Genomic DNA, 14906 nt, shown 5'->3' with positions numbered 1-14906 from the left:
TGTTTCCTGTCTATACCGTACATTCTGAATGTAGATAATCGGGTCCAATATGTTGCTTAGAGTTCTGAGAATTGCTGAGATTTAATTTTGCACTTACCATCTTCTGAAGGGTACATTTCATAATTTCCCTTCTTTATATCACCCTTGCCAGAAAGATTCTGTCCCCCTCTCCCCACCCCAGTTTTCTGGATTCCTTTCTTGAAGGTAGTGACTTATGCTGAGGAGTGGTTTGAAATATTCCAGCAGCCCTTTAATACCTTGCCCAAATATCTGTTGTTCTTGTGTGAGCCGATACAACTACTATTTTCTGGCTGCTTGACTGTGAAGGAGTGCACACCTCACCATGTACCCACTGAGCTATTGAGGGACACCTGGTCAGCTCTTAAACCTCTGTTCTATAAAGAATGACTTGACTTCACATTCTGGTTTTTGTTAAAACCAATTTCTCTCTCCTCCATTCCTCTTCTGAAAGAACTAACCTCTTGCTGGAGCTACAGTTTTGCCCAAACAGCCATAACTTATACGTGAGCTGTAACAGTTAATGTCGTAGGCTGTTCAACTGCAGCGATTATTGCAGCCATGCCTGATCCTATCCTCCTCTGACATCCATAGAGGTTTGCTTCCAGAAAATTTTGGAGGAAAGCAATCTAGAACTGGAACCTTGGCCAGTTGTCCTCTCCCTAATCTGAGGTGCTATGGCCGATATTATGATCCCTACTTGAAGTTTGGCACCATCTGAATTACCCGGAATAAGCAGCCAAGGAATTAGAGGCACTGATATGAGTATTTTGGTGGGAACTCAATATTCATGGCTTTTGTCTTGGAGGATGTTCTGCCTTATCCATAACTTGATGCCTGACACACAGTCTGACAATACAGAGATGATAGTGGTGGAGATGTAGAGCTGAATGTCTTCGGTGCACATTTGGAAGCAGACCCCAAGACTATGGATAATGTTGCTGAGGATCACATCTAAATAAGAGTGGAGTACTCTGAAGGCACTTGTGTTGGTAGATGTGCTGGCTCTGTTGGGAAAAATAGGAGTGGAACCAGATGAAGATGGTCCACCATCGCGCACCATGGAGAAAAGGTAGTGGAAGAGGCTGGAGCGTGACTGCTTTGAATGCCACGGAGAAGACAAGGAAAGTTATTGTGTTGCGGCCACAGAGTGTCATTCATGACTTTGACCACAGTAAGGTTGCAGCTGGACTGAAGGGAATCAAGTACAGAACTTTGGGGATTGTGACGACAGAGCTGCATAGTAACAAAGCATTCAAAGACCCTAAAAAGGAAATGGAGGTTGGAGATGAGTTGGTAGTTGAAGGGGACATGGGGTAGAGGGTGGGATTTTTGAAAAGGAGGATGATAATGGCAGTTTTTAACGAATGAGGGTCGATGTCTGTGCATAGGGAGCCATTAACAATGTCAGGGAGTATTGGGGCAAGGAAAAGTAGTTGAGTGACTGAGTTTAGTGGGCAGCAGAAGGGGCTCTTATAGATGAGATGAGCCTGGTGAAGGCTATGGGGAAATATAGGGAAAGCTTCAGAGTCATAATGTGTGTAATGGGATGAGAAAGGGGCAAGGAGGGGCCAAACAGGAGGAAGTGGTGACAGAGGCACTTGTCTGGATAGTTACAGCCTTGGAGACAAAAACAAATCAAGAAACGCCTTGCACTCGGCGTTAGAAGCAGGAGTCTGGGATTAGCATGGTCAAGTCAGATCTACCGTTGAGAATTCAGGCCAAACGTGTCAGATGAGCTCAAGTCTGCAGCTCTCAAACTAGAGGGAGTGGCGATAGGAGCTATACCAGGGTTGGGAGAGCATGAGTGACTTGGTGGGGAGGAGAACAGGAGGAGATGGACAATGTCAACACAACAGAGCTGGATGGAAAGCAGCCAGTCAGGAGATAGGTACTTGAGTCTGAGGCAACAGCTGATATGTGCGTGTAAGAGGACACAGAAGAAGAGCCATATTTACATGAACAATAGACTTTTTTTAAATTTGTTCATGGGATGTGGGCATCGCTGGCAAGGCCAGCATTTATTGCCCATCCCTAGTTTCCCTTGAGAAGGTGGTGGTGAGCTGCCTTCTTGAACCACTGCAGTCCGTGTGGTGAAGGTGCTCCCACACTGCTGTTAGGGAGGGAGTTCCAGGATTTTGACCCAATGACGATAAAGAAACGGCGACATACTTCCAAGTCAGGATGGTGTGTGACTTGGAGGGAAACTTGGAGGTGGTGGTGTTCCCATGCGCCTACTGCCCTTGGCCTTCTAGGTGGTAGAGGTTGCGGGTTTGGGAGTTGCTGCAGTGCATCTTGTAGATGGTACACACTGCAGCCATGGTACGCCGGTGGTGGAGGGAGTGAATGTTTAAGGTGATGGATGGGGTGCCAATCAAGCGGGCAGTTTGTCTTGGATGATGTCGATCTTCTTGAGTGTTGTTGGAGCTGCACTCATCCAGGCAAGTGGAGAGTATTCCATCACACTCCTGACCTGTGCCTTGTAGATGGTGGAAAGGCTTTGGGGAGTCGGGAGGTGAGACACTCGCCGCAGAATACCTAGCCTCTGACCTGCTCTTGTTGCCACAGTATTTATGTGGCCGGTCCAGTTAAGTTTCTGGTTAATGGTGACCCCCAGGACGTTGATGGTGGGGGATTCAGCGATGGTAATGCCGTTGAATGTCAAGGGGCAGTGGTTAGATGCTCGCTTGTTGAATATAGTCATTGCCTGGCATTTGTGTGGCGCGAATGTTACCTGCCACTTATCAGCCCAAGCCTGAATGTCATCCAGGTCTTGCTGCATGCGGCCATGGTCTGCTTCATTATCTGAGGAGTTGTGAATGGCACTGAACACTGTGCTGTCATCAGCGAACATCCCCACGTCTGACCTTATGATGGAGGGAAGGTCATTGATGAAGCAGCTGAAGATGGTTGGACCTAGGACACTTTCCTGAGGAACTCCTGCAGCGATGTCCTGGGGCTGTGATGATTGACCTCCAACCACCACAACCATCTTCCTTTGTGCTAGGTATGACTCCAGCCAGTGGAGAGTTCTCCCCCCCGATTCCCATTGACTTCAATTTTACTAGGGCTCCTTGATGCCACACTCAGTCAAATGCTGCCTTGATGTCAAGGGCAGTCACTCTCACCTCACCACTGGAATTCAGCTCTTTTGTCCATGTTTGGACCAAGGCTGTAATGAGGTCTGGAGCCGAGTGGTCCCGACGGAACCCAAACTGGGCATCAGTGAGCAGGTTATTGGTCAGTAAGTGCTGCTTGATAGCATTGTCGACGACACCTTCCATCACTTTGCTGATGATTGAGAGTAGACTGATGGCCAGATTGAATTTGTCCTGCCTTTGTGGACAGGACATACCTGGGCAGCTTCCCACATTGTTGGATAGATGCCAGTGTTATAGCTGCACTGGAACAGCTTGGCTCGAGGTGCGGCTAGCTCTGGAGCACAAGTCTTCAGCTCAACAGCCAGGACGTTGTTGGGGCCCACAGCCTTTGCTGTATCCAGTGCGCTCAGCTGTTTCTTGATATCACGTGGAGTGAATCGAATTGGCTGATGACTGGCTTCTGTGGTAGTGGGGACCTCAGGAGGAGGCCGATATTGATCATCCACTCGGCACTTCTGGCTGAAGATGGTTGCAAACGCTTCAGCTTTGTCTTTTGCACTCGTGCTGGGTTCCACCATCATTGAGGATGGGGATATTCATGGAGCCTCCTCCTCCCGTTAGTTGTCTAATAATCCACCACCATTCATAACTGGATGTGGCAGGCCTGCAGACTACTTGTACTTGCAAAGCCTGTGACTGATCAAGTTTTTACTGTCACAAAAAATCCACTTTCATCAGTCCACTGCAGATTCCAGAAACGTTTTGTTAATTTATTTGTGGCCAACTTTAAATTAATATTTCACATCAACCTGAAAGTGAATTAGAATGCTAATAGTATCAAAATGATCTTTTTGGTATTCTGACAGATTAAAGAATATGAAGATTTCTTAATAGGTATGGTGCAGAATTACAGATTACTATAACATCATTTTTTTGACTCCCATAGCGGCTGACACAGTCTCATCCTGGAGAGCAAAGGGATACAGTCCTTCAGGCTTACATTAGCAATGATCTGCTGGACTGTCACAATAAGAACCAGGTTAGCTGGATTTATTCTTTAATCTAACACATTTTCTTCTGAATCAAATAGCTTTGGTGTTTGAACTCCAAGACAGATATTTCCATAGTTTTGTAAGTTCTTGGTATATAAGGTTGGTTTGTTTTTCTTATATTTGATGGGGGGACCATCTTAGAAAGTAATTCCAATTAGGGGCATGGTAGTGTAGCGGTTATGCTACTGGACTAGTAATCAAGAGGACTAATAATCCAGAGAATGAGTTCAAATCCCACCGTGGCAGTTTGAGATTTCAGTTTTTAAAAAAATTAAATCTGGAAATAAAAATCTGTTAACAATAAAGGCGATCATGATAAAAATCCAACTAGTTTACTAATATCCTTTAGGGACATTATTTTGAGTCTCGGACTAATGTTGGATAGTTCTTTCTTTATCCTTTTTAATAACCGATTTGAAAAGCTAGAGACAGTAATCTGTCTCACAATTAACTTCATTTATTATTGTTTCAAAACATTCATATTAAGACTTCATACACAGTAGTGCACTCAGCCCTATATCTCAAACTTGTGCATAAGGAACTTAGCGGGAATTGTGAGCATTGCTTATCCAAACCTGTTCATGCTAATTTGCCTTGAAGGTAGTCAAAGTTCCTAAAGAGCTTCACTTTGTATCTATCTTAAAGTTCTTGCTGAGTTCAAATTTACTGGGTGTTTTATGACCCTTAGATCATTGAACAGATTGCCGGACAATGATGGGGGTGGGGTGGGCTTTAAGTCCTGTTACATTGTACCTTTGCTTCCTATCTTTTCTCTTCCTGAATTATAACCTTTGTTGTGCAAAACGGAACCTATTCCCTTATCTATACTGCAGTAATGTCATAGAATCATAGAAAGTTACAGCACGGAAGGAGGCCATTTCAGCCCATTGTGTCCGCGCCGACCAACAAAGAGCTATCCAGCCTAGGAGAAGCATCCGGGAAGGCGCCGAACATCTCGAGTCTCTTCGTCGGGAGCAAGCAGAAGCCAAGCGCAGGCAGCGCAAGGAGCGCACGTCAACCCAAGCACCCCACCCACCCGCCCCTTCAACCACCGTCTGCCCCACCTGTGACAGAGACTGTAGGTCCCACATTGGTATCATTAGTCACCTGAGAACTCATTTTTAATGTGGAAGCAAGTCATCCTTGGTTCCGAGGGACTGCCTAAGAGAAGAAGAGATCCAGCCTAATCCCACTTCCCAGCTCTTGGTCCGTAGCCCTGCAGGTTAGAGCATCCCAAGTGCACATCCAAGTACTTTTTAAATGTGGTTAGGGTTCCTGCCTCTACCACCCTTTTAGGCAGTGAGTTCCAGACCCCCACAACCCTCTGGGTGAAGAAGTTTCCCCTCAAATCCCCTCTAAACCTTCCCCCAATTACTTTAAATCTGTGCCCCCTGGTTTTTGACTCCTCTGCTAAGGGAAATAGATCCTTTCTATCCACTTTATCTAGGCCCCTCATAATTTTATACACCTCAATAAGGTCTCTCCTCAGCCTCCTCTGTTCCAAGGAAAACTGACCCAGCCTACCCAGTCTTTCCTCAGCTAAGATTCTCTACTCCTGGCAACATCCTTGTAAATCTCCTCTGTACCCTCTCTAGTGCAGTCACATCTTTCCTGTAATGTGGTGACCAGAACAGCACGCAGTACTCCAGCTGAGGCCTAACTAGTGTTTTATACAGTTGAAATATAACCCCCCCTGCTCTTGTATTCTAATAAAGGCAAGCATTCCGTATGCCTTCTTAACCACCTTATCTACTTGGCGTGCTACCTTCAGGGATCTGTGGACATGCACTCCAAGGTCTCTTTGTTCCTCTACACTACTCAGTGTCCTGCCATTTAATGTGTATTCCCTTTCCTTGTTAGCCCTCCCCAAATGCATTACCTCACACTTCTCCGGATTGAATTCCATTTGCCACTGTTCTGCCCACCTGACCAATTTATTGATATCTACCTGCAGTCTACAGCTTCCTTCTTCAGTATCAACCACACAGCCGATTTTAGTATCATCTGCAAACTTCTTAATCATACCCCCTATATTCAAGTCAAGATCGTTGATATATACCACAAAAAGCAAGGGACCTAGTACTGAGCCTTGCAGAACCCCACTGGAATCAGCCTTCCAGTCACAAAAACACCCATCAACCATTACTCTCAGCTTCCTGTCTCTGAGCCAGTTTTGAATCCAACTTGACACTTTGCCCTGGATCCCATGGGCTTTTAACTTCGTGACCAGTCTGCCATGTGGAACCTTATCAAAAGCCTTGCTAAAGTCCATATACACTACATCAAACACACTACCCTCATCTACCCTCCTTGTTACCTCCTCAAAAAATTCAATCAAGTTTGTCAGACATGACCTTCCCTTAACAAGTCTGTGCTGACTATCCTTGATTAATCCGTGTCTTTCTAAATGAAGATTTATCCTGTCCTTCAGAATTCTTTCCAATAATTTTCCCACCACCGAGGTTAGGTTGACTGGCCTGTAATTACTCAGTCTATCCCTTTCTCCCTTTTTAAACAAGGGTACCACATTAGCAGTCCTCCGGCACCACACCTGAAGCCAGAGAGGATTGAAAAATGATGGTCAGGACCTCTGCTATTTCCTCAGCCTGGGATACATTTCATCTGGGCCTGGTGATTTATCCACTTTTAAAGCTGCTAAACCCCTTAATACTTCCTCTCTCACAATGTTTATTTCATCTAATATTTCACACTCCCGCCCCCCCCCCCGATAGCAATGTCTGCTTCGCCCCTCTCCTTTGTGAAAACAGACGTAAAGTATTCATTAAGAATACGAGCGACGTCTCCCAACTCCACACACACATTACCCTCATGACCTCTAATAGGCTCTACCCTTTCTTTAGTTATCCTCTTACTCTTAATGTAGTTATAAAACATCTTTGGGTTTTCCTTGATTTTACTTGCCAAGAATTTTTCATGCTCTCTTTGCTTTCCTAATATTTTTAATTGCACCCCTGAACTTTCTGTACTCCTCTAAAGATTCCGGAGTATGCCCTTCTTTTATACTGCCTCATGCTGTGATTTAAAAAAAGCCTGTCTTTTAAAAGCCTACGTGGGTTTTAACCTGACAACCCTGTTAGCTCCATATTATATCATTAATGCCAACTAGCTTATTTATTTAATAATCGACATGTGCCTAACCTTACAGAACAATGTCTTCGGCCCTGAGAATTAACCTGCCCCAATTTTATCAATGTGATTGAGGGGAATAGATAGGGTTTGAGAGCACACAGCTTAAACTAATTCTGTCTACATGAGATGTTCTGTCTTTGTTCTGTATTAAAATAATGTAAATACATTACAACTAGCATATCTCATATGTTGAAATTCTTGATTGTACCTAGGATATCGCTGCTTAGGGAGTACATGCTGTTTACATCTCCCTTGTGAATATTTTGAGCAAGTAATTGTTCAGAATATTGACTTTTTTCAAGTGCAGTATTCAGAAGTACAAAATAAAATTTCACTAATTCAGTTCTTTGAATATAAAATGTACCATGATTGTATTTTTCCATCCTGCACTTCCCATGACCAACTCGCCACAGGCTAGGAACTGAATCTGGAATCTTCGTAGTCTTTATGACACAGAACCATACCATGTGGTGCATTGATCTGCTGACTCGTGGAGTTACATAGTTTGTATTCTAAATTATGACAAATTGTAGTTCTCTCCAATATTAAAAATGAGGTGCAGATCTTTCTTGTGTCAATAACCAAAACAGACTAGCTGTCCAAAGGTGAGTAAGCATTTAATGAAATACTCTGCTGGTGACAGAGTAAACCTTTCAGTTTTAAAATTAATTTGAAAAGCCAAAATATTTTGTCACTATATATTGTTTCAAGCTAGCTCTACGTATACCAAGTAAAAGATTGAAAAAATGTTTTCCGTGTTGCAGAGGAGCCTAATTAATTTGTTAAATTCAAAGAGTGAGATTGTCCGACAGTATACGGCACGACTAATCAATGGCTTTGCATCGCTGTCACATGGTAAGTTTCTATCTTTTATTTGTACTGCCTTATCTGAATTTTGAAAAGTTTTTTTTAGCTTATGTAGTTACTCCACATCTACAGTAAAAATAATTTGTTAATCGCTTTTGACGTGGTCCGACAGGTTTTTTTTGTCTCTTGTGTATATCAGGCCGAATGTATTTGGCACAGAGCACTGTGTTACTGAAGATACTTGAAGAAACACTGGAGACTGAGGAGGAGGATTCCATAACAAGAGAAAATGTGTTGGGCGCTCTTCAGAAACTTAGTCTCAGGTGACAACAACTTGCATTTATATAGTGTTTTTAAGATAGAAAAATATACTGGGGTGCTTCACAGAGGCAGAAAATGGATCCTGAGCCAAAAAAGAAGATATTAGGAGGGGTTAACCAAAAGCATGGTCAAAGAGCCGGGGTTTGGGGTAATATATTAGCATGGATAGAGGATTGGCTAACTAACAGAAAAGAGAGAGTCAGGATAAATGGGTCATTTTCAGGTTGGCAAACTGTAACTAGTGGGGTGCCACAGGGATCAGTGCTGGGGCCTCAACTATTTACAATCTATATTAATGACTTGGATGAAGGGACCGAGTGTAATGTAGCCAAATTTGCTGATGATACAAAGCTAGGTGGGAAAGTAAATTGTGTGGAGGACGCAAAGAATCTCCAAACGGATATAGATAGGCTAAGTGAGTGGGTAAAAATCTGGCAGATGGAGTATAATGTGGGAAAATGCGAGGTTATCCACTTTGGTAGGAAAAATAAAAAAGCAAATTATTATTTAAATGGTGGGAGATTACAAAATGCTGAGGTACAGAGGGATTTGGGGATCCTTGTACATGAATCCCAAAAAGTTAGCATGCAGGTACAGCAAGTAATTAGGAAGGCAAATGGAATGTTGGTCTTTATTGCGAAGAGAATGGAGTATAAAAGTAGGGAAGTCCTGTTACAACTGTAGAGGGCGTTCGTGAGACCACACCTGGAGTACTGTGTACAGTTTTGGTCTCCTTATTTAAGGAAGGATATAATTGCATTGGAGGCAGTTCAGAGAAGGTTCACGAGGTTGATTCCAGAGATGAAGTGGTTGTCTTATGAAGAAAGGTTGAGCAGGTTGGGCCTATACTCATTGGAGTTTAGAAGAATGAGAGGGGATCTTATTGAAACATATAAGATTCTGAAGGGGCTTGACAAGGTAGATGCAGAGAGGGTGTTTCCCTTCGTGGGGGAATCTAGAACTAGGGGGCATAATTTCAGAATAAGGGGGCACCCATTGAAAACGGAAATGAGGAGGAATTTCTTCTCTCAGAAGGTCGTGAATCTTTGGAATTCTCTTCCCCAGAGAGCTGTGGAGGCTGGGTCATTGAATATATTTAAGGCGGAGATGGACAGATTTTTGAATGGTAAGGGAGTGAAGGGTTATGGGGAGCGGGCAGGGAAGTGGAGTTGAGGCCAAGATCAGATCAGCCATGATCTTATTGAATGGTGATGCAGGTTCGAGGGGCCAAATGACCAACGCCTGCTCCTACGTCTTATGTTCTTATGTAAAACGGGTCTTAAAAGTGGAAAGAAAGGTGAAGAGGTGGATAGGTTTCAGGAGGGAATTCCAGAGTATGGGGCCTAGATGGCTGAAGGTGCAGTTGCCAGTGGTGGTGTGAAGGGAGGGGGACGCGTACATGTGGAAGCTGACCCCATGTCTTCGGATAATGTTGCCAAGAGGTAACATATGGATGTGGAAGAGGAGGGGGCCAAGTATAGGTCCTTGGCAGGCTTCAGAGGTAATGGAGGAATTTTTATCCGACAACGCGCAGGGAGCAGAGGGGATTGGGGGTGTCCAGTAGCACGCAGGAAACCCGAATGTTTGGGCTTCCCCGCATGCTATGGAGAATTAACTGTGGAGATTTTATATTTAACTCCACAGCATGCGTCTTTCTTCATTGACAGGTTCCCTGCCCGGAGATCTGCCTGATTGACAGGCTTGGCTTCCAATCGGGCGGGGAACACTCCGGAGGAGGCTGCAGGACCGGGTAGGCCCGATCCCTGACCCCAGGAGTAGGGTGGAATCCGATCGCTAGGGAGGGTTCTATCCCTGACCCCGGGGGTGGGTTTTTATGAGGGCCAGTCTGATGGTGGGGGAGCTTGGGGGGCCGGGAGGAAGCATTCCTGCTCCTCCTGGCCCACAAGGACTACGCCCCGAGGCTGTCCTCACCTCGCTGCAGCTGCCGGTTTCCCGAGGTCCGGCCAGCCACAGTAAAACATGCCAAGCAGATTAAATCAGATGCTATCAGCCCCATTAACATATTTAAAATGCCAACCCGCCCCCTGGGAGTGGGTTGGCTGTCCACCCCTTGTTCTGCCTTAGTAAAACCCGGAAGTCGGTGGAGCCGGCTTCCCGACACGCTTCTTTTTTTGCCCATTTAATCACACCCACACCCAATCTCACCCACTCAACCCTGTGAAAATTCCCCCCAATGTTGTAGAGATGGGAAGAGAAGCCTTTGCTGGAGATGCTCTGGCTATGATTGGATAGATAATAAGAGTGGAACCATATGAGAGGAGAGGCATTGGAGGAGGATGGTGTGGCATGTCATAGGCTGCAGAGAAGGCGAAAAGGATGATAGAGGGAAAATCACCACAGTCACCATGGACTGTCTTAGCTTTTGGAGTATCGTACTGATTTGGTTCATGGGCTAAACAGGTTGCCTCAAAACAGAAAGCTGAACTGGACCATTTACCCAGTTGAATTGATTGTAGTATTTTCTGACATAAGCCATGTTTAATTTGAAAGTGTTATTTGGTATAATGAAGTGAAGTGAAGTGGCACAGCGCCACAAGTTCTTCTAGTAATAATCTGTGCCACAGAGCTACTGATACTGTAAAAGCAAGATGCAACATCACACCTGCAAGTTCCTAGTCTCACAAGTCCACTGGGGAAAGTGCTGAGCAGAGGTAAACAATATCTCTGTCTGAAGGACAAATTTGAAGGTGAATCAGCAGAAGCTACTGTTACTCCTCCTATCAGATAATTATAAAACCGCCCTGATAGAGGCAGGTGACAATGTAGGCTGAGGAATGGTTTGGAGAAGCTAAAGAAAGGGACATGGGAATAAATAAGAACATAAGAAATAGGAGCAGGAGAAGGCCATGCGGCCCTTCAAGCCTGCTCCGCCATTCAGTAAGTTCATGGGTGATCTTCCACCTCAACTCCACCTTCCCGCACTATCCCCATATCCCTTGATTCTCTACTGCAACAACTGAGCATTCACAGCTCTCTGGGGTAGAGAATGCCAAAGATTTACAACCCTTTGAGTGAAGAAATTTCTCCTCATCTTGGTCCTAAATGGTCGACCCCTTATTCTGAGACTGTGACCCCCCTGGTTCTAGACTCCCCAGCCAGGGGAAACATCCTGCCAGCATCTACCCTGTCAATCTCCTTAAGAATTTTATGGGGGAAAAATTTGGTTGCTTTGCACCTCTCGTTAGCGCCTTAACGGGGCGCAAAGCAACTAGCGCCCGGGCGCGGCGCCGCCAACGACTCCCACAAAATTCAGCGGGAGGTTAGCGCAGTGCTGTGCCGCCAGCAATGACGTCATCACCGTGCGCAGTGCCCCACTCGCACCCCGGCCACGATCTTCGGTAGCACCTCCTGACTTACTGCCGGATGCTATGTCCGACGGGGCCAGGACGGCGCTATTTAAAGGCGAGGTGCCAGGCAGCCATTATTGTTGCTGGCCGCCTGCCAGCACCTGCCTTCGCTGCCATCCCTGACCTCCTGAGCACCACCCACCCCCCACACGGCTGCGCTCCATGAGCCCGGCACTTCACTTGCGTGCTGGGCTCTTTTGCCGGCACTCCAATCCTGGTGGTCCAGCTGGGCCCCGGGTCGCGCTGTGCCAGTCCCCTCCCCTTTAAGAAGGGGAGGAAGCCCTGTAATACCGCACCGCTTACAGTAGCGCCCGGCTTCCCTCTTGGGGCGCCACCACTCAATTTTGGCCGCGGGGGCACTAATTTTTTCGGGGCACAACTCAATTTTTCCCCCTATATGTTTTAATGAGATCATCTCTCATTCTTTTAAACTCCAGGGTATATATGCCTATTCTACTCAGTCTCTCCTCATAGGACAATCCCCTGATCCCAGGAATCAGTTGGTGAACCTTCGTTGCACTCCCTTTAAGGCAGGTATATCCTTGATTAGGTAAGGAAACCAAAACTGTACACAGTACTCCAGGTGTGGTCTCACCAAGGCCCTATATAATTGCAGTAAGACTTCTTTACTCTTATACTCCAATCCCTTTGTAATAAAGGCCAACGTACCATTTGCTTTCCTAATTGCTTGCTGTACCTGCATGTTAACTTTCAGTGATTTGTCTACAAGGACACACAGGTCTCCCTGAATACCAACGTTCCCAGTCTCTCACCTTTTAAAAAATATTCTGCTTTTTCTATTTTTCCTACCAAGTGGATAACTTCACATTTCTCCACATTATATTCCATCTGCCACGTTCTTGCCCACTCACTTAACCTGTCTATATCCCTTTGCAGCCTCTTTGCGTCCTCCTCACAGCTTACTTTCCCACGGAAAGAAAAAATGCGCTGGTGTTGTTTCCTTTTGATCCTAGATAATATTTGTTTGTAAAGGATTTGGTGCTGCTGGATATTTTTTTTAAAACAAGAAATTGTAGTTAAATCAGTATCCAGGTTCGATATTCACTTTTCCTATCGTTTCCATTTTGTTTCACCAAGCAGAACCCTTATTTACACTGCCATTGATTTGTGACCGCTGGTTTCAACTGCCACAAAGTCCATGTATTGCATTTCAACAGTTCAATTTCTGCAAGTTTCACAAGTCAAAGTGTTATCCACGTTAGTAAACCGTTTGAATATAACACAGCCAATTGGCCAGGCTCTTCAATATGACAGTGTTATTTTGGACAGTGAATAAAAATCAGCTGAACATAGCGTTACCACTTTTTGCGGGGACAGGGTAGTAGCAGGGTAGGAGTAAGATTGTGAATTCAGTTCTGGTATTTCCTTTAAACAGAATAAAAGCGCAAAAAGAATAATGCTGTTACATAGTATTTGTCAATCTGAATGGTTTGTTTTCTGGTATCAGTAATAAAAGAAGTACAGGAAACTTTGTGCTATCCGGCACCGACGGGACCGAGCTGTTGCTGTCCCATCAAAACTGCCGGACAAACCAGCGCTAATGTTGAAACATAGGGAGATTTTGAGCTCCGTATCTGGCAACAAACCCACAGCTTCTAAACAGTCAGCCGTACCTTGCAAGCGTCTCTGTAGCTTAGCAACAACTTCAGCGAGACCTTGCAGAGCCTGACTGGTGAAAAAAAAGCAACGAAAAGAAAAAAAACCTAACGAAATGGCTCCTGATTTTTGCCGGTGGCTCGAGCATTCGGGACAGTTAACCTCCAGATAAACCAAAGTTTCCTGTATTCTGCAACTGGAATGTTCCTATGAACTTTTGTGATTATTGCTATATAAAATGCTCTTTCCTTCCTTTTCAGACGAACACTACAGTCAGCAATGGTTAGAGATGACATTATTTTCTGGCTGATGGGTGTACTGGAGGACTCTGATTCCTTGTCAGATTACACTTTGGAATACTCTGTCGCACTTTTCATGAACCTCTGTCTTCGGACCCAAGGTGCGGTAGAACATCACTGGCCAAGCAGTGAACTTTTTCTGTCAATGCGCAATGAAGAATTAAGAAATATAAGGGAAGATTTTCTCTGTGCACCGGGTGAAGCAAAATCACAAACACATTTATAAAGAACATGTTCATGATTTTGCCACATCTGGTACACAGTGGAAATCTTTTGTATGTTGTGAAAATGCTTAATTTCTGAATCATCCTGGAACAACGGAGTTCTATCACAGCACTGGTCATCCATGCTTACAACTTTCAAAATGCTTTATAGAATCCAAATATCCAAAATACGATGTTATGTTTCAGAATTTCTAACTTTGACCTAGGAGGATTTTTGTATTAAGACACAGCAGTTTAAGCTAAAGTCAGCTGAACAGAGGTTAAGTCCACAACATACAGCATCTGGGGATGCGGATTAGGATTCAGCACATAAGGAATTAGACATAGTCAAAGGTTGGATTTTTTGACCTACCACATCAGTTTGATACACTGAGATTCATAATACATCCAGAAGAGATTGAGTGATATACTGATATGGCTTCATTCATGTGAGCCCAGCAGGGAGTGCTGATGGATTGCTGGCTGGCTTCAGGTCAGAAAGCAGAGAGTAGGGGTAAAAGGTATCTATTCACAGTGGCAGAAGGTGGGTGTTCCACAAGGATCCGTGCAGGGACCACTGCTGTTCACAATTTACATTAACAATTTAGACTTCGGAATCAAAAACATAATTTCTAAATTTGCAGATGACACCAAATTGTGGGGGCTAGTTAATACTGGGAAGGACTGCAACAAATTACAGGAGGCAATTAAAAAACTTGCAGATTGGGCATATAATTGGCAAATTAAGTTCAACACAGATAAATGTGAGGTATTACATTTTGGTAGGAAGAATAGGGAGGTCACTTATCACTTGGAGGGTGCGAGTCTAGGTGGGGAGAGGAACAAAGGGATCTCTGAGTACAAATACACAAATCACTAAAAGTTGCGCCACAGGTTAGTAAGGCCATAAAAAAAAGCAAACCAAGCACTAGGGTTTATTTCTAGAGGTATAGAATTGAAAAGTAGGGAA

The 14906-nt window shown here is 44.6% G+C and overlaps 1 protein-coding gene across 10 annotated transcripts in view; it reads left to right on the top strand.

Annotated features, from left to right (window-relative positions):
- armc9 (armadillo repeat containing 9) overlaps positions 1–14906 on the top strand; it is a 130545-nt gene that overhangs the window by 78540 nt on the left and 37099 nt on the right. For all 10 annotated transcript variants that reach the window (XR_015078672.1, XM_085990195.1, XM_085990191.1 and 7 more), the window contains 4 exons: positions 4066–4158; positions 8086–8176; positions 8328–8451; positions 13695–13834. Coding sequence is in view for 9 of the 10 variants with exons in the window: in XM_085990195.1 (XP_085846321.1) it covers positions 4066–4158; positions 8086–8176; positions 8328–8451; positions 13695–13834 (448 nt within the window). In the remaining variant the exon portion in view is untranslated. The remainder of the gene's footprint in view (positions 1–4065; positions 4159–8085; positions 8177–8327; positions 8452–13694; positions 13835–14906) is intronic.

This window comes from Somniosus microcephalus, chromosome 6 (genome assembly GCF_052327205.1).
Source record: "Somniosus microcephalus isolate GS21.2 chromosome 6, FLI_Smic_1.0, whole genome shotgun sequence".
Classification (NCBI taxonomy): Eukaryota; Metazoa; Chordata; class Chondrichthyes; order Squaliformes; family Somniosidae; genus Somniosus; species Somniosus microcephalus.
This window is presented reverse-complemented; position numbering and strand designations above follow the sequence as displayed.